The sequence below is a fragment of the Hippopotamus amphibius genome, chromosome 3 (assembly GCF_030028045.1).
Source record: "Hippopotamus amphibius kiboko isolate mHipAmp2 chromosome 3, mHipAmp2.hap2, whole genome shotgun sequence".
Taxonomy (NCBI): domain Eukaryota; kingdom Metazoa; phylum Chordata; class Mammalia; order Artiodactyla; family Hippopotamidae; genus Hippopotamus; species Hippopotamus amphibius.
In genome coordinates, this window is record NC_080188.1 from 127161594 (window position 1) to 127180251 (window position 18658).

Here is an 18658-nt window from a genome sequence, read left to right on the forward strand (position 1 = left end):
CTCCTTGTTCCCACTTCCCTTTGATTATTATGTGGAGGTGGGCGTGTGAGAGAGAGGGAAACCGGGAAATATTTGCCAGACCGAAAGAAGATGGCAGTATTGTGTTTTTTGTTTTTGCTTTTTTAAACTAATGTGAGCCTGAGGTCTTTTGTTATAAATTTTTTTTTTTCTCTCCCAGGCTGTGTCCGAGATGGTGAAGCTGTTCATCGGAAACCTGCCCCGGGAGGCCACAGAGCAGGAGATCCGCTCACTCTTCGAGCAGTATGGGAAGGTGCTGGAGTGTGACATCATTAAGAACTACGGCTTTGTGCACATAGAGGACAAGACGGCGGCCGAGGATGCCATACGCAACCTTCACCACTACAAGCTGCATGGGGTGAACATCAACGTGGAAGCCAGCAAGAATAAGAGCAAAACCTCCACAAAGTTGCATGTAGGCAACATCAGTCCTACTTGTACCAACAAAGAGCTTCGAGCCAAGTTTGAGGAGTATGGTCCAGTCATCGAATGTGACATCGTGAAAGATTATGCCTTCGTACACATGGAGCGGGCAGAGGATGCGGTGGAGGCCATCAGGGGCCTTGACAACACAGAGTTTCAAGGTGAACCACCCTCTTTGGGAAGAGGGCTGAACACAAGGCTTTGGGTAGAGAATAGGTTGGATAAGTAGAAGGAGAGGTCTGAGATAGAGATAGAGGCACAGCTTTTGGTTGGTTGATGGTGAGGATTAAGTGTGGGTGATGGGCTTAAATGGAGACTGTATGGGATTTAGAGGCTTTACCTTAGGCAAATCAAGTCGGGGAGAAAAAACCACTTGGTTTTAGCCCGGAGCCCGTAGGCCTTTTGTCTATTAGTGCAGAAATCCTTTCCTCTGAAGATTTTTTTCAGCTATTTGATTTTCTTTTCTTTTCTTTTCTTTTTTTTTGGTAGTAGAGCATATAATAGTGTTTCACTCTGAAATTTATTGCCTCAGCACTCCACGTGTTATTTTGCATATGGAAGGACCTGGCAAAAGCTGGCTTAAGCCACACGTTTAGGAGCAAAATATTCATGAAGCTCCTGCACCTCATCCCAGCTCATACCTTCTCAATAAATGTAATTTGTTGTTAAACAAGTCTTTAGAGAACTATTGTCTTTAAAGTGCTATAGCTCTTACCACTTTTCTCTTATGCTTGCACCAAGAGATTATGTTTGGAGGATGAAGACATTCTAGAATTGAAGGTTAATCTCAGGAGTTTCTGAGGAGAAGGTATTGGGGTTTGAGGGGACGATAATGGCAATGTTGTTTCACTGGTTTGAGGAGTGAGCGCTAACATTCTGGTGAATAGAGTGCTTGCTTGGATGTTACCTTGGAACCTTGTCTAGATTAATTATTAGTGTGCCTGGAAGGCAGCATGAGTGATGCTGTGGATAGACACTTTATTTGGAAGGTTTTATTTTCTTGGTTTAAAATCTAAGCTCCTGTGGCCAGGGTGGCAGTTGTGAAGGGGGTGGTAATCATGGTGAGTTGCTGACTCTACTCTTGTTCCACCTGCTTTGGGTCCCCAGTGTCAGAGTCAGAAAAGAGCCTTTCCTCTTCATTGTAACAACTTCTAAATTATGGAGTGTTCCCACAAGTCCTTGCTACATTTTTAACCTAGGGTTCCAACTTTTTTCAGCAGACACAAGGTAGTGGCTGCTGCTTCTCCTGAGCACTCCTCTTAAGAGTCATTGCAGCTATCTTCGATGTTTACTTAAATTGGACCTTCTTAGACCTGGAAGTCTGATCATCATCCCCCCAAGTTAACGATGCCCTGTGTCATGGGTATTGCTGTGCATTATTAGAGAAAAATGTCACAGGTCTCTCAGGTCTAGTTTTCCTTTTTTAATTGGTTGAGAGTTGTTCTGTGTCAACAACTTAATTGGGAGCAAAGGCTGCTCTGGTGAAGAGTTTATGTTATCTAATTTTTGGATACTCTTCTACACTTTAACCAAGTCATAGAAGAGGTGGTGGTGTCTTATAACAGGTAACGTATGTAAGGGAAGGATATTGTGAACTGATACAGGGCAGATCATCCTTAGAGCATAACTCCTGGTATCAGCTCTAGGCTCTCTGATGCTTAGTTATTTTTGCTCTGTTTTCCTTATTATTAGCCATTCTCCTTAATACTAATAGAGTTCTATGTGTATATAGAGCAGCAGTATTTATTATGGTGGTCTCTTTCAGTTTCTCAGTGTTGGGTATATTCTTTTTATTGTTGTGCATTTAAGGAACATCCATTTTAGGTATTTTTAAAGACAGCTTCTTTTTCTGACTCTAGAATTTTTTTCTGGCAGATCTTTAGATCAGCACATTTATTAATGACCTTTATGTCTGGAAGGGAGGGACATGGTTGGTTCCTTGGCTGAACTTATTTTCTGTGGTTTTGTTAGGTGCCAAAGTGGCTACTTGGGCAAACGCAAGGGACGTGGGTTAGCACTTCAAGCACTTAAGTATTTAATTGCACATGTTAGCTCGTAACTGGCAACCTAGACTTACCAGATAGAATGTTTAAAACAGATTTTTTTATATATATATATTTTGGTCCTTCCCTTTTCCATTTTATAGTCTCCTAGAACCTAACTTTAATTTTGTAGGTGAAATTGTATATTTACCACTTTCTGTAATGTTAGGTGAGTAGATGACCTGTCTGTTAACTCCCCTGGTTCTAAGCATTCACGTCTTCGCTCTCTGCATGCTTGGGTGCATGATAAATTGTATTGGAAAGGTTTTGCTGGAATTTTGCTTACTATTAAAATGGTAGATCGTGTTAGGTGGAAACTGCTTCTGTGAAAAGGTTTAAAACTTAGACTTTTTTATTTCCAGGATACAAATTGTAATTTTCAGCAAAAATTAGTATGAAGTGCATGTTCTTAGCATCTTAGATCTCTAAAGGAGGAAAAGTACTTTAATCTTGTGAAAATGAACAGTTTGATCCACTAACTAACATTACTGGTCATTCTCCACTTTTATCATCCCCCCTTTTCTACATTTTTCATAATACTCTTTCTGAAAATTCAGGCATCTTGTGAACTGCCTGCCCTGTTTTCTCTGACCCCCTGTTACAAGGGGTCACTAAAGAGTGTAAAGAATCCTTGTTAGCATGAATATCAGAACTAGCAATTTAAAGGACCCAGTTTAGGGGGAAGGCAGTCCCTCAACTCATATTTCGCCCCTCTTCCCCCATTCATGAGTTTTTTCCCCAAAAGTCTTGAAAATTGCCTACCACACTCGGCCATGGATCAAGTCTGGATCACTATCAATGGTAACTTTAGAGTCTTACTGTATTCTCTTTGATTTTGGGGTGGTGCGGGGGACTGGCCTTTGCATTCTCCTGCGTACTGAATTCAAGAGTTTTAATAGTGAAGATTGGAGGTGTCAGAATGTTGTGGAGCACTATTATTGTGGTTTCTTTTGACATTGGGCCTCTGTTCAGAGTAGTTTTTGTCCATAGTTAATTGGCAAAGGATGAAATGCCTATTTTTGAGCGAGAGTAGTTTCTTTCTTAAGCACTAAACTGGTGAAACATTTCTTCATTTAATTGATCTTTGCCTGAAATCAGGTCATTGTACTGTATTTATACTGGACCTTTAAAAAAAAGGTCTTTACAATGGCAATGAGTCCTGCATTAGAGTTGTTTGGGTAAAGCCATTGCTATGACCAGTGTCTGGGGTAGGGGCTGGGGCTATGACTGAGCGTGATAGCAACCCTTCTTGCGTCTGTTTCTTCAAGGCAAACGAATGCACGTGCAGTTGTCCACCAGCCGGCTTAGGACTGCGCCCGGGATGGGAGACCAGAGCGGCTGCTATCGGTGCGGGAAAGAGGGGCACTGGTCCAAAGAGTGTCCGGTAGATCGTTCGGGCCGCGTGGCAGACTTTACCGAGCAGTATAATGAGCAGTATGGAGCAGTGCGCACACCTTACACCATGAGCTATGGGGATTCATTGTATTACAACAACGCGTACGGAGCGCTCGATGCCTACTACAAGCGCTGCCGTGCTGCCCGGTCCTATGAGGCAGTGGCTGCTGCAGCTGCCTCCGCGTATAATTACGCAGAGCAGACCCTGTCCCAGCTGCCACAGAACACAGCCATGGCCAGTCACCTCACCTCCACCTCTCTCGATCCCTACGATAGACACCTGTTGCCGACTTCAGGAGCTGCTGCTGCTACAGCTGCTGCTGCTGCAGCAGCCGCTGCTGCTGTTACTGCAGCTTCCACTTCATATTACGGGCGCGATCGGAGCCCCCTGCGTCGCGGCCCAGTCCCCACTGTTGGAGAGGGCTACGGTTACGGGCATGAGAGTGAGTTGTCCCAAGCTTCGGCGGCTGCGCGGAATTCCCTGTACGACATGGCCCGGTATGATCGGGAGCAGTATGCGGATCGGGCGCGGTATTCAGCCTTTTAAAGCTTGAGGTGAGAGCGGTGGGGTGTCCCTTGTTCTGGTTTTGCCATCCCTCCTGCAGCCTAAAGGCTCCAGTTAGGCTGCCCTGCTTTGCTTGCTTTTGCAGGATTAGGGTAAGGTTGCTAATGGTTCAGAAGATAGGGAGAAGTCCTAACTACTTAACTTTCTGAAATATATAAACATCCTTAGCCCTCATGGCTGTTTTTCCAGGTCTCCTAGTCCGGGAGTCAATCTGATTCCATTTGTGCCTGGAAAAGCAGTGGTGTGATGAATCTTGCATCACACCTGTGTGCTGTAATTGACCTGAACCTGGAACTCAGACATTCAGACCCAGGTGTGCTGTTTCTCAGAGCCGTCCTTGAAATTCGTAGGTGTGTGACATTACTAAGGTCTGCAAGTTTCCTGTTCTACTTCATGCTGTGTGAAAGGTCTCATGGTAAGTTGGGGTAGAGAGGAGTAGAAAGAGATATCTTTTAATTTGTAAAGTTGATTTCAAGAAGGAGTCTGGGGCGTAGACTCAAATTCAACTTCTCTGCTCAGTTCACATTCATTCCCTGAGCTGAGTAGAATGTGCACCCCATTGCTTTATCTTTGAATCTGTCCTGTAAGAGCCTGTTTACTTTGTTCAGTTTCATTTTTTGTGTTTTTTTTCCAAACTATCCCCACAGTGTTAGATTTGACATCCTCTCCACTTCTTTAAGGTATACGGTGATGTAAATATGTATGTACCCCTGTTAATTCTGTGCTTCTTCAGTAATGTTGAAATCCAAGTTGGGAGCTTTGCCTTAATTAAGTACATCACTCCCTTCATCTTCCCACCAGTTATGGGCATTTAACAGTCTTGAACGACCAGCTCTACCTTGAGTCCTCTGGCTTTTTCCTATATATTTTGAGCCTTATGATCCATTTGGCTCTACTTGAGTGTATTCTCTTCTGAAGCTTGCCAGCTTTGGGCTCTAGGTGTTTGAGATTGCTGTTGTATTAAAGTGTATTTCACAACACCCTTTGTCTTGAGTAGCTCCCATTTGTGTCCCAGACGTTGCCATTGATCTGTAATCCTTTAGTAACAGGGTGGGTGATAGTGTCATCTTTTCTGTTAGGGCAGAAGGTATGTGACTTGCCCAGGATTATTGGATAGGAAGTCACTGATGGGGCTGGAGAAAAAACTAGAGTGACTTGATGTGTAGCTTACACATGCCCTCCAGTATGTTCCTTTTTTTTCTTCCCTAGGCAGAGTTGGATGCCCTCAGGTCTTAGAGCTTGTTAAGTTAATGCCACGTTTTCCTAGACCTTAAATGGTTTTTAGCTTGTAACTCCAAGATTCAAACATACTTTTTACTCCAGAGAGCTAAATGGAACCTTTCCCTTTTTTCTGCCCTCCAGTGACAGTTTGTAAATGTGGAATTGCCTTCTCTGAGGAATGGTAATGTGTTAACATCAAGAGAAATGCAATGTCTGCCTACTGTCATAAAAGAAAATTTGCTGTTTAGTTTAGAGAAAGCCCAGTCTGGGATTGCTTAACCTTCCCAGTTACTCTCTGGCCTTCTATCTCTTTTCACTTTTAGAGATTATTATGATACTGTGGATGGATACAAGTAAATGAAGAGAGTTGTCAAGTTACCATACTTTGTAAAGATGTTCTTTGAAGTGTAAGTGGGAAAGCCCTTTTGAGCTTTGCTGTAAAGCCCCTGTATTGTGCTCTCTTTCAGGTGGGATGTGTGTGGGCTGAAATTCCGAGCTGCAGTTGTGCATGAGAATACACCCTTCGTGGTACCCCATCTCCGGGACGTTCTCGGCTCTGTGCGTTCAGTCCCCCAGGAACCGTGGACCTTAATTTACCTTGTTAAGTTCAGACCACCTCTTTCCTCTCCTGCCCATCTCCCTGTTCTTCCTGTCCTTTAATACTTCTGTAGCTTCCCATCATGTTCTGTTCTCCCAGCAGGCCTCATTGTGTGCAGAAACTGGTGGGGGTTTTTTGCTGTCGCCCCACCTCCTGCTTCCAGTGAGTGTTGTGAGAGTGTCACTGCTCCTGAGTCTTTTTGACCCAAAGGCTTATGGCAGGTAGACACACAGAGTTGGATCACTTTTTTTTTTCCGGTGAAATAAATGGTTTTTCAACTTAGGGAATGTGTGCTTTCAAAGAGTTCTTACTTGGGCTTGTGTCTGGGTTCTTTGTTTGTCCCTGGAAGAGAAGGGGAGGGTATAAAGTTTGGCATTCAGTCCAGGGTGATTGTCACTGTAGTTATTTTCTTTATTGTAGATAGGATTTATAGGTGCCAAAGGGAAAAAAGAGAGCTTATATGAGGGTGAGTCAGAAAAATTATCCGCACTCTGGCTGTAGACTTTAATTAACTTTCAGAAAAGACAAATACGTCATTTTTCAACATAATCTCCTTGCTTTTCAATACACTTTGTCCATCTGTCAACATGCTTTCATATTCCCTCAGTAAAAAACGTTTTAGGCTGATCTGTGAGGCACGAGTGCACCGCTGTCTTCACTTCTTCATCAGAAGTGAATCTTCATCCTCATAGGGCTGCTTTTGGGGGACCAAACAGGTGAAAGGCCAATGGAACGAGAACAGGACTATAGGGAGGATGCTTTAACACCTCAAAGTGAAGTTTTTGCAGAGTGTCGACAGTGTGGGCAGCAGTGTGCGGACATGCATTGTCATGCAAGGTCACAAGGCCCTTGGATGGCAGTCCTCTGCATTTAATCCGAAGTTTAGGCTTCAGCCCTTCAATAAGCATCTCACTGTAATGAGCACTGTTGATTGTTGAACCTTTTTCCTGATAATGTTCCAATATTGGCCCTTGAGAATCCCAGAAAATAGAATCATTTCATGTATATGCTCTGTCATCAGCCATAGACATTTGGACGGCGTCTGCCTCCCTGATGGCTAACACTTGTGTGACCTTCCTTGAACTTCTCTGTCGATTCATACACACTTCTTGGCGACAAAACACTTTCTTCATACTGCGTACAAAGTCTTTGATAAATAACAGCACCAGGTACACCTTCAGACCACAAAAAACCAAAATCACTGCACGCTGCTCTTTAGTGCAGATCACAAGTGGGGCATCCATTTTTGGTTGCACCGCAGTTGCAAATGAACTGTTATAACACGTTAACACCTGCACAGCAGTGGCTGGGGAGACAGTAGCCTTGAATGGAAAGCACTGGTAAGATAGTGTGGCCAACAGACGTTTTAATATAACCAGAGTGCAGATAAGTTTTGACCTTCATAGAAGAATCCAGGCAGGCAGCCGTATTCCGTTAAAGACATTCTCTGATACACCTTGGTTATAAAACCATCGACTTATAGCAGTTTTGAGATACGGGACTTTTCCCTGCTTGGGAAACAGTCATCACCTACCCCTTACTAATACCATTCCAACCAGCCAGTCAATCAGTATATCTAATTTGACTGACTTTCCAAGGAAGAGGTCTAGGAAAAGGAAGGGTTTGAGGGAACAGAAGGTCAGCTTTCACTTCATGCCCTATGGAAAATAAGTTGTGGCTCCAACAGCATTCTGCTGTTCTCCTAGGCCAGTAAGTAACACTTTTTTATGCTTTCACCATTTATTTGTACAGTTCTGCCAAAATCCAAAGGATTTCTCAGTGATCCTACTAGTACCTCATTCCCTTTAGAATGATAGGCATAGAAAAAGGACCCAGACGTGAAGTTTAGATTATTTAAAAAGGATGAAGGGTGAGTATAAGGAAGAGCCACTGCTTCTTAGTTCCATGCTTGTATCAAAACAGGCTGTCTTGCAGATATTTTTTTTGTACCTTTTTGCTCCAGTTTTAACATATAGTGGGGTTGTGTCTGGTTAGGGCATTTTCCAGCATCGTTCAACAAATACTGAGCACCTGCTGTATGCCAGGCATTAGGCTTTTAGGAAAGGTGGGTTGTGGTAACAGGAGATAAAGGAGCTGGTTTAGTTTTGGGTAATCTCTCAGATTTTCTTAATGTTTCTAATTCGTAGATGGCTGAGATGGGAATAACTATCAATACAACTTGTAATTTACTGGATATTTGCTCTCTGAAACCCTGTGAGAGATGTTTTATGTTTACTTAAGCTCCCAGCCACCATTTTAGTGAATATGGAAGTTGTTTGGTGAGAGGTCAAGTGACAGCAATCCCGGGAGGACTGTTGGTGGAATCAGGATTAGGGGTGAGAAGAGTTTTAGCTCCTACAGATAAGTGACAAACAAAGATTACGACCAGCATCTAGACTAGATAATTTCCTCGGATTTGTCTTTATCTTCCCTGGCTGGGTTGGTTTTCTGCCACTGTCACTTCTTAGAGGGTTTTCCTGCTTTGGTCCCTTTTTTCCGCCAAAGACCCATTACTGATCAGCACTGGTCGGCATACCTCTTGGTCTGATGGGAGGGGTTAGCAAGTTCCAAAAGATGGGGACTAACAGTATTAATTGATTCAACAAATAAAAATTTTGAGGTTTACTCTGCAAGATATTGTTCTAAGTCTAGATCTGGAGCTTATATTCTAAGAGAGGGACACTACATAATGTCAAGTAGAGGATTTTGTTTAGATGGGAATGGTCAATGAAGGTGATATGTCACAGTGGATTAACTATGGGGGTAATATATTTTTGAATTATAAAGCATGCTGTCTGGTTAAATTTTAAAAGGGAGTCATTTTCTTTCTCCCTTTGAGATCATGCCCTGTAACAGACAACCTAGTTTTTCATGACTACCAGAATCTGGGCTGGTTTAATGCCGTATTCCTACTATAGTGTTTTTTGTTTTTAAAACTGTGGAAAGGAAAAACTGTTAAGAACAGTGGAAAAATAGCAAGTTCTAAAACTTTAAAAAGGTGTTTTGAAATGATTGAATTTAACTTGCTGATATTTCAGTGTTACATGGTTTGAAATTATTTTTGTGTAAACTCAATCAAGTGTATCTCTTGAATTGAGGCCACATGGTCTGCTCTGTGTCATTGACAAAGTTAAATTGCTATCACTTAGCCTCAGGAGTTGTACAGTAGTTTTTTAAGAGTGATGGTTTAATACACTGGCTTTCTGTAACCTTCCACTTTTTTTTTTTTTGGCTGCACTGCATGTCTTATGGGATCTTAGTTCTGCGCTCAGGGATTGAACCTGGGCCCTCAGCAGTGAAAGCTTGGAGTCCTAACCACTGGACCGCCAGGGAATTCCCATGTAGCCTTCTACTTTTCATTCTGTTGAGTAAACTGTGGTTAGCATCCACCTGAGAGCTTGGTTTTGCACATCTTGAAGTACTCACTTACCTACTATGTGTTAGTACCATGTGGAGAATACAAAGATGATTAGGTGCCTGTCCTTTGCCTCCACAGGCAGCTCTCTGCCTAGGCAATTTGGGTGTGCAAATAACTGGTATATCAGTGTTAGTTAGGTGGAGGTGGCAATGGTTACACTGTTCTGTTGTGATGGTGTCTGGCCCAGCCTGATTCTGGATGGGTCAAAGGACCTAGGAGGGCGGTTTTCAGGATGATATTGATTTGGTATTAGATCTCTTAACTTTCACTCAAAAGTCTTCCAGACACCCTCAGAATTGGGGTTGGCTTGGAATGCTAAGTTAAACCAGGCTCCTTATCCCAGAGCTCCATCAGCAATAAGCTAGGCTCTAAGGGGATGGAGTAGTGAGAGGTAGACCATTTGTACTGTGGTATTAAATGCTGGTGCAAATTACTGCAGTAAAGTTCGCTTAGTGCTGGAATTCTCCATGTGGTCTCATGCTGAGGCAAATGGAATTCCCAGAAATGATGGCAGTGGGAAGTCCCAGGACTGCTTTTCTGCTTCAGCTTGGAGAACAGTACTCTAGGTTGAAGCAGGAGGTTGAGTTCTAGAATGGAATGACTCAAAGACTGAATTTAAAACAATGTATTTGAATATCTTGAGGAAATATTTTGTTCGTTTGAAGAGTTAGCTCAATTACTGATAACAAAAAAATGTAAATGCTAATTCAGAGTAAACAAAAACTTGTAAAATATAATTAGGAGCTCTACCTAATCATAATCATGGCAGCATGATATTTATATATTTAATAAAATAATTGTCATCTAAATTGGGAGAATAGGGAAGTGTGGATGGGTAAGTAAGAGGGTGTATAGAGCAAAACTCAAAATTACATAATAGGAATCAATAGATAGGGACTTCCCTGGTGGTGCGGTGGTTAAGACTCCCTGCTTCCAATGCAGGGGACTGGGTTTGATCCCTGGTCAGGGAACTAGATCCTGCGTGCTGCAGCTACAGCCTGCATACCAAAACTAAAGATCCAATGTGCTGCAACCAAAAAAAACAAATCCAGCATGGCACAACAAAGATCCCGTACATGGCAACGAAGATTCCACGTGCTGCAACTGAGGCCCAGAGCAGCCAAAAAAATAAATAAAAATAAATATTAAAAAAAAAATCAAAAAAAAAAATCAGTAGATAATTTTTTAAAGTGGTAAATGGAGAACAATGAGCATCTTATTCAGACATGAAGGTAAGGAATGCTGAAAAGAGCTGAGAGCTGTTGCTTCAGGGGAGGATGGGGCAAGAGACTTTTGAAAGCTTTGTACTGTTTGCTAAATCATGTTCATGGATAATTTTGATAAAAATAAGTTTTATGCTAACAGCTTTTTTCCGGCCTAAGCCTGAGATGATGGCTTAACCCTGAGGAAACCTTCCAGCTTCTCACCAAATGCAAATTTTCTGACATGGTACACCCTAGTATTTACTGTCCAGTAAATAACACCCCTGAGGTATAAGGCAAGGATGGTGTTAGCAGTTTGTCAAGGAGATAAGACACGAAAGAAGGAAGGGCTTAGCTAATGATAAGTAAATCTTAAAAGCTGAATTGAGTATGTTATTAAAGCTCCTGTTTTGTCTGACTTGTAAAGGCCGACAGGGAAACTGAGTACTATGCTCTCAAGTCTGCTGGGGCTGGTTCTTTTAAGGGTTAAGCCTACTGGTTCAATAGACTACCTCTTTTGAACATGCTGAATTGTTTGTATTCAGTTAAGCTACAAGATGGGACCTCTCTCATTTTCACTATGTAAGGAATATTGAAACCAGATTGAGTTTGGAGCTTGCTTAGTACCAGGGGTCCCCAACCCCCAGGCTGTAGACCAGTAGTGGTCCACTGCCTCTTAGGTAATGGGCCACACAGCAGGAGGTGAGTGGTGGGTGAGTGAACGAAGCTTTACTGCTGCTCCCCATCACTTGCATCACCACCTGAACCATCTATCTCCCCCTCACCCCATCCTGGAAAAACTCTTCCACGAAACCGTTCCCTGGTACCAAAAATGTTGGGGACCACTGGTATAGACCATCCAACCTGATCTATTCCATCTAAGCTATTGCAAAGGGAAGGAAGATAGTTTTTACCCACTGGCGTGAGCTGGACTAGAACATTCTGATTTATAGACTTGAAGTGGTTTGAAGAGCAGACTTGAGTAGTAAACGATGAAAAGTTTTTTCCTGAAAGCCAGAGAAGCAGCCTGGGAGGTAAGGTGCCCAAAAAGGCTTCCTGTAGCACATCATAAAATTCAGGATGCCCAGCAAAGGTAGGGAATGAGATTTTGAATATATATCTCAACTTGAAAAAATTATGGAATGAAAATAATATGATGTTATAGGATATATATGTATATTCCTTAATTTCCCCTACATTTTTTAATATCTCTGAAATTTGAATGTATCTTAATATCCATAGTTTAGTTGGCAGTGTTTTGATTTTAGTGGTACATAAAATAATGATGCATCTTAAGATCAGTGATGACCTTAAAATCAGTGGCATTTTGGGTTAGATGAAATATGGTTACTTTGCATGAGTGCAAGTATACCTGTAAGTTATATTCCTAGAGACAGAAGGGCATTTTACGATTTGCTACATGTCAGATTGTTCTCAGAATTTATTCCAGTTTTTCAGGTGTTTCCTTAAACCCTCATCAATGCATTTGTTGATCTTTTCCAACCTGATGGGTTAATGGGATCTTACAGGTATACTTAGCATCTGTTTTTATAATGAGTGAGGTTGGTCATCTGTATATTTTTAAGAGCCATTTGTTTTTGTTTTTGTTTTTTTGTCTTTTTATATCCTTAGTCCTTACCTTTTTTAAAAATGTGGGTCTTAGTCTTAACTAATTTGTGGAAGCAATCTGTATGTTTAGGAAATTTGCTCTTTGTGGTAGGAGTAGCTAGTGTTGTTTCCAGTTTGTCATTTTACTCATGGAGTTTTTGCCATACAAGAAAATTAAACGTCTGGTAGTTAAAGTTCCAGCCTTTATTCTTAGGATTTCAGGATTTGCATCATATTTGGGATTTCTGCACTTGAAGAACATGAGAAAATTCTTACTTTTTTCCTGGTACTTTTATGATTTCATTTTTTAAGTAAAAATTTAATCTGTTTGGAATTTATTTGATATAAAGTATGAGGTAGATATCTGACTGCTTTCTAGGTGGCCACTCAGTTGGGGACCAAATTAGAAGAAATCTCAATTTAATTGCAGTAGAACTAAAGGAATGAAAATAATGTTATTAGAACATCACATTCCCTCTTCTGATAATAAGCAAGAAACTTTAGCACTTTTCATGAAAGACTGGAATGAGCAGGACACAGATACGTCCTACCTACTCTAACAAACCTTGCTTATCCAGGGGGAACCACTGTCTTAGACCAATTAAATCACAGTCTGTAGGGGTTGGCCTGGGGGGAGAGCTCAACCCAGGTTGTAAATCTGTGCCTAGAATGCTTTGAATAATGTACTTAGGCTTTATAGAGTATAAATCAGATTTGTTGTGATTTGGCATGCCTATCCTCCAGGGATTCAACCTCTGAGAGTCAACCTACAGAACCTGCCAGAGAACCAGTAGTGCTCCCAATCCAATTGTGACAACACCCAGGACTTCTCTAATAGGACTGAACCTACAGGGACCCACTCTGCCTCTGTTTGTCAAGGTGAATGAGAATGACATTTCTCTCCTCACCTATTCCTTCTCTGTCTTACACTGTTTCCACCTCTGGTGGGCAGCAGGCAGAACAATTGGGATAGATACACAAATTTTAACCCTTAACTTTTGAAAAATTTTTTCTTTGTCATCCAAAACAAAGCTTATTTGAGGGTGTTTTGTTTGTTTAATATTTATTTATTTGGCTGCACTGGGTCTTAGTTGAGGCACCCACGGTCTTTGTTGAGGCATGCGGGCTCTTTAATTGTGTCATGCGGGGTCTTTAGTTGTGGCATGTGGAATCTTTTAGTTGTGGCATGTGGACTCTTTAGTTGCGGCATGTGTGTGGGATCTAGTTCCCTGACCAGGAATTGAACCTGGGCCCCCTGCATTGGAAGTGCGGAGTCTTAACCGCTGGACCACCAGGGAAGTCCTTATTGGAGGTTTTTAGAACCGCCTCATATTTGGTGAAAGCCCTTTTACTAGATTGGCACTAAATCTGTTCCAGTTCCATATAGGTGCATTGCCGTATTAGGTCTGTTCTTATTTTTGCTATTTTGAAGTTTTCTTTACTTATGTCCCGTGGCCTTTTTCTTAGGCTTTAAGAACATTGGTAGCCTTGTACAATATATAAGTTATCTGGTGCAAGACATACCTTAGACTTATCAAATTATGGGCCATTATGTTGCCTTAAGTGGAGATCTTACCCCAAGATTTTCTACTGGGTGGAAGACTTGCTGAGCCTTTACCCAAATGGTTTTCTGTGATGCTTGTGTAGGTCAAGCTATAGCTTATTATTAGCAGATATCTTACTTTCTTGGTGCCAAAAGTCATGGGTTTTTTGTTTTTATTTTCCCCTCTTGGTGTCCTGTTTGGGTACATTCTTGTGCTGCAACAAGTACAGCCTTTTTTCTTTTTTTTTTAAGCCCCCTGATTTCACTTAAACTATTTGAGTGACTTGGTGTATATAGACCAACATTGTTACTGTTTGGTCCAATTTTTCTTCAGAGATTAATTTCTTATGTAGTTCATATAACTTTGGATTTAGAAAGAGTCATGTTAGAACCATACTGATTTGCTTTATCAAAGTAAAGAATGAAATATAAACAGTGCTGGCCTCAAAAGTCAGTCACAAATTAGTCATAAAACAATTTCTCTAAACAAATTTCCATTAGGTTTTAGTGTTGAATGTCTCAAGATAGCAGATGGATGAGAATTCTGGCTGTCAGTGTTTTCCCCCTTTGCCAGGGGGGAATGGGCAGATCACCTCAGTGGTGTACCATCCTTAAACACCAGTTGATATGGAAGTGTGTTTTGTTCTTTTAGTTTGGAGACAATCCTTCAAAACTGCCATCCTCTTAATCTTTTGAAATTTTTTTCTTCAACTCAGCCATTTCCTGCCTTTCCAGATTGCTTTCTTTACTATTCCAATCCTTTTGATCCCATTGGAACTTCCAGTTCATTGATTTTACTTTTCATTGTGCCTCACCCTCTAATGTTCTCACCTCATCCAACTTGAAAATCATAGCCAATCAGTGACATTCCTTTGCTACACCATCATTTTTCTCGCAAGCCCCAGGGCTACCCGGTCCCCAGCTTTATCATACTTCGCAAAACCACAACCCAGATTAAATCCAATTCATCTATTCATTTGTGTGACTGATGAGGCTGAAGGTTACTGGTGAAAAACAATCTCTAAAGTGACTGCTCTCACTTTAAATAAATTATTACAAACCTTATATCTTGTGTAGACCCATAATTCTGCCAGGCAGAATTAGAGAGTAGGTCCTTGGTCCATTTGCCCTCCCATTCACTTCCTCTCCTCTCATGCTTATTCACCTGATGAATGACCTGCTTCACACCCTGCAGAAGAAACTGAGCCAGTCAAGAGAATTAGCATTCTCAGCACAGCTGCTCACCTTCCAGTATCCCAATGAACTGTGCATTTGTCTAAGACTAGTTGCTCTACTTAGGCATTAGGGCCCATCCTCTTGTTCCTGTAGTTCTTTTCCTCTCATGCCATCCATTTTTTCTTTTTATTAAATCAGTCTTATTAGCATTGCAAACATTCTCTTACTCCCATTCTGCAAATGTCTTGACTGTTTCCCCTGCCTGTTATCACCACTTTATTTCTTCACTTCCTTTTGTACAGAACTCCTCAAAAGTGTTTTATATGGTTTCTGTGTCTAATGATTGCTTTCCATTTCCTCTTAAACCCTCTTTAATCAGGCTTTTACCCCTACCATTCCATAGGACTGTTGCTGGTGATTTCATGCTAAATCATGAAATCATTTTTTTTTTACACGTAAGAGGTCAAGACTTATTTCTTGTTCATGCCACATGTCCATCATGGTTGTGTGATGGTTTCTCCTCTGTGTTAGTCTCATCACTCAAACTAACGGAAGCTCCACCATCTGAAACTTCCGCTCCAACCCAAGACAGACAGTGAACATAGTAAATAAATTGTGTGTTAGGAAATAAGAGCTTTGTATTAAAAAGGGTAGAGCTGTGTAAGGAGGGTTGGGAGAGCTAGAGCAATGTATGTGTGTGTAGATTACTAAGAAATTGGAGATTTAAGCAGACTTGAATGAGGTGGAAGTTGGCCATACAGCCCTCTAATTTTCCAGGTAGAGAGAACAGCTTGAGCAAGGGCCTCGAGGTGGGATCATAGCTGGCCTGTTCTAATAGTAAGGTGCCCAGAGGCAAGAGTGGAGTGATGGGGGAGGGTGGGGTAGGTAGAAGAGGTCAGATAGTTAAATGATCATCCGGCATCCTTTTGGCCTTTGCTCTGAATGAAATAGTCTTGCATTGATTTTAAGCAGAGTGTCATAATGTGATGCACTCTGGCTGAAAACGATGGTTATACCCACATTCAGTTCGTTAGGAAATCTCATTGGCTCTACTTCTTAGAATCCCCCTGTTAATACTCTAGTCAGAGCCACCACCATCTCTCACCTAGATCTCCTAAAGTCTTTGCTAATTAACGTCTCTGCTTCTACAATGTCTACCATCTCTTTAATAAAACAGCCAGAGTGGTGCTTTTAAAATGGAAATCAGATAACATCACAACTCAGCTCAAAAATCCCCCTCCCACCAGGGGCTTTTCATTTCATTCAGAGTAAAAGCATCCATGGAAAGGTCTATAAAGCCCTACATGATCTGCCCCCTCCTCCTCTTAGCTGAGTTTTTCCTGCTCTCCTTTGCTCACTTGGCTTCAGCCACACTGTACACTGGACCTTTTATACATCTTTTCAACACCAGGCCCCTTCCTTCCTTAGTATTTGCACCAGCTAGTCCTCTAGATACTTCTTAAAGGCCTGGTTGGTTTGTTTTAAAAACAGATATGGGTTTTCAAGGTGGAAAGGAAGCTGATAAGTTTTCAGGACAGTTAAAAATTAGAGTAGGGCTCCTCTACTAGATGGTATCACCAATTCCCTTGGCTTTACCTGCCATCTAGATTCCAGTCCCAGACTTTCTCCTCTGAGCTCTAGCAAGTTGTATGTCTGGCCAAGAGGTCATAGAAGCTTGATACTGAATCTATACCCATGGTTTCCTCTAATTTGGATAACCCCCAATCTCTCCACATGGTTATATGGAGTTTCTCTTTGAGGACAGTGGTCCTTGGTAAATGCTACTGGTTGTCAAGAGGAAGGGATCAGATGAGGAGAGGAAAACTTGATTATATAAGAAGTGACAATGGGGGAGGACTTCTTGTCATTACCGACATTGGTTGGGTGTTTTCATGTGCTAGAAACTGGACCTTTGCAGTTTTCCCATGAAATCATCTCACCCCTTCCTTTTAATTCCCTAGGACCTACAGTGCTAGAAAAATTGAACCGACGAATGTTCCTTTTAATTCCGCGTGCACACTACCTAAGGCTGATGCTGAGGATGGAGTTCACAGCGTTCTCCTGGGCCCTCTTCTCTCTACACTCTCTCTAAGTCAGTGGTTCTCAACCACTGATGATTTCCCCTCTTCACTCTTCACCCTTTGCTAGGACATTTGGCAGTGTCTGAATTCCTTTTTAATTGTCAAAGTTGGGGGGATGCTACTAGGTGAAGGCCAGGGATGCTGCTAAACAGCCTGCGCTGCACAGGGTAGCCCCTTCTCCCACACAAGAACTACCCAGCCCCAAATATCAAAGGTGCCAAGGTTGAAACCCTGTTCTAAGTGATTTCATTAATCCCCTTGGTTTTGTGTACATCTAAAGTTGTGCTGTCCAGTATGATAGCCACAGCCACGTGTGGTGCTGTGAATATATAATACCCATGGGATCGCAAGAGCTTAGTATGAAAAAGAATGTAAAATACTCATTTTTTAATGATCATATGTTGAAATAAGATTTTGGATATATTAGGTGAAGTATATTAAATATAAATATAAATACATTAAATACTAAAATATATTTAGTATAAATATATTAAATATAAATATATTTAATATATTAAATATTAAAAATAATACAACTTAAGCTGTTTCATTCTACCTTTAAAAATGTTGCTATTAGTAGTTTTCAGTGATGATGTATGTAGCTTTTGCAGCTCAATTTATATTTCTGTTGGATAATTCTGATCTAGATGTTGCAGACTCAAATTTACATCTCGTGTGCCAGATCTCTTCTCTGTGCTCAAATTCAGGGATCGAAAGACCTGCTTGAGCATTTTCCTTGGTTGTCTTAACTTGATATGTGTGAAATGGAACTCCTGAGTCTCCCCACTCCAAAATAATTTCTCCTCCAGCCTTCTCTATTTCTTTAAATGGTGTTACCATCCATGTAGCTACTCCAGCCAGATTCCTGGTAGTTATCCTTGAGTCTTCCTCATTTCTTATTTCCCCTTGTCTGTTCCTTTGCATATTTTATATCAGATGTTGCCACTTCTGTCCATGTCTTTGCCACAACCGTAGTTGAAATCATACAGTCCCACCAGGACTACTACAGTGGCATTCTGGTCTCTTTTCCTTCTTACTTTTTTCCCTCTCGTCTTCCTTCAATTTAATTTCTGTTCAGTAGCTGAGACGATGTTGTTAAATATAAATTAGAGGACTTCCCTGGTGGCGCAGTGGGTAAGAATCTGCCTGCCAGTGCAGGGGACACAGGTTTGATCCCTCGTCCAGGAAGATCCCACATGCCGCGGAGCAGCTAAGCCTGTGCACCACAACTACTGAGCCTGTGCCCTAGAGCCCATGAGCCACTGAGCCCACACACCATGACTACTGAAGCCCGTGCGCGTAGAGCCCATGCTCTGCAACAAGAGAAGCCACCACGAGAAGCCCACACACCGCAAGGAAGAGTAGCCC

General features: G+C 41.7%; 1 protein-coding gene and 1 non-coding gene across 7 annotated transcripts in view; one reads left to right on the forward strand and one right to left on the reverse strand.

Moving 5' to 3' along the window:
* Nucleotides 1-18658, forward strand: part of RBM4 (RNA binding motif protein 4) — a 33786-nt gene that overhangs the window by 1060 nt on the left and 14068 nt on the right. The window contains exons 2-5 of one of the 6 annotated variants that reach the window (XM_057726809.1): nt 179-602; nt 3752-3830; nt 4794-4858; nt 6132-6292. In XM_057726809.1, the coding sequence (XP_057582792.1) occupies nt 191-602; nt 3752-3830; nt 4794-4858; nt 6132-6151 (576 nt within the window). In that variant the 5' untranslated portion in view covers nt 179-190 and the 3' untranslated portion in view covers nt 6152-6292. Of the gene's footprint in view, nt 1-178; nt 603-3751; nt 4434-4793; nt 4859-6131; nt 6545-17170; nt 18035-18658 lie in introns of those variants that run through there. The other 5 variants (XM_057726808.1, XM_057726807.1, XM_057726810.1 and 2 more) reach the window with 5 other exon arrangements.
* Nucleotides 13716-13788, reverse strand: TRNAG-UCC (transfer RNA glycine (anticodon UCC)). The gene has a single exon. It is a non-coding gene; the product is annotated as a tRNA-Gly (tRNA).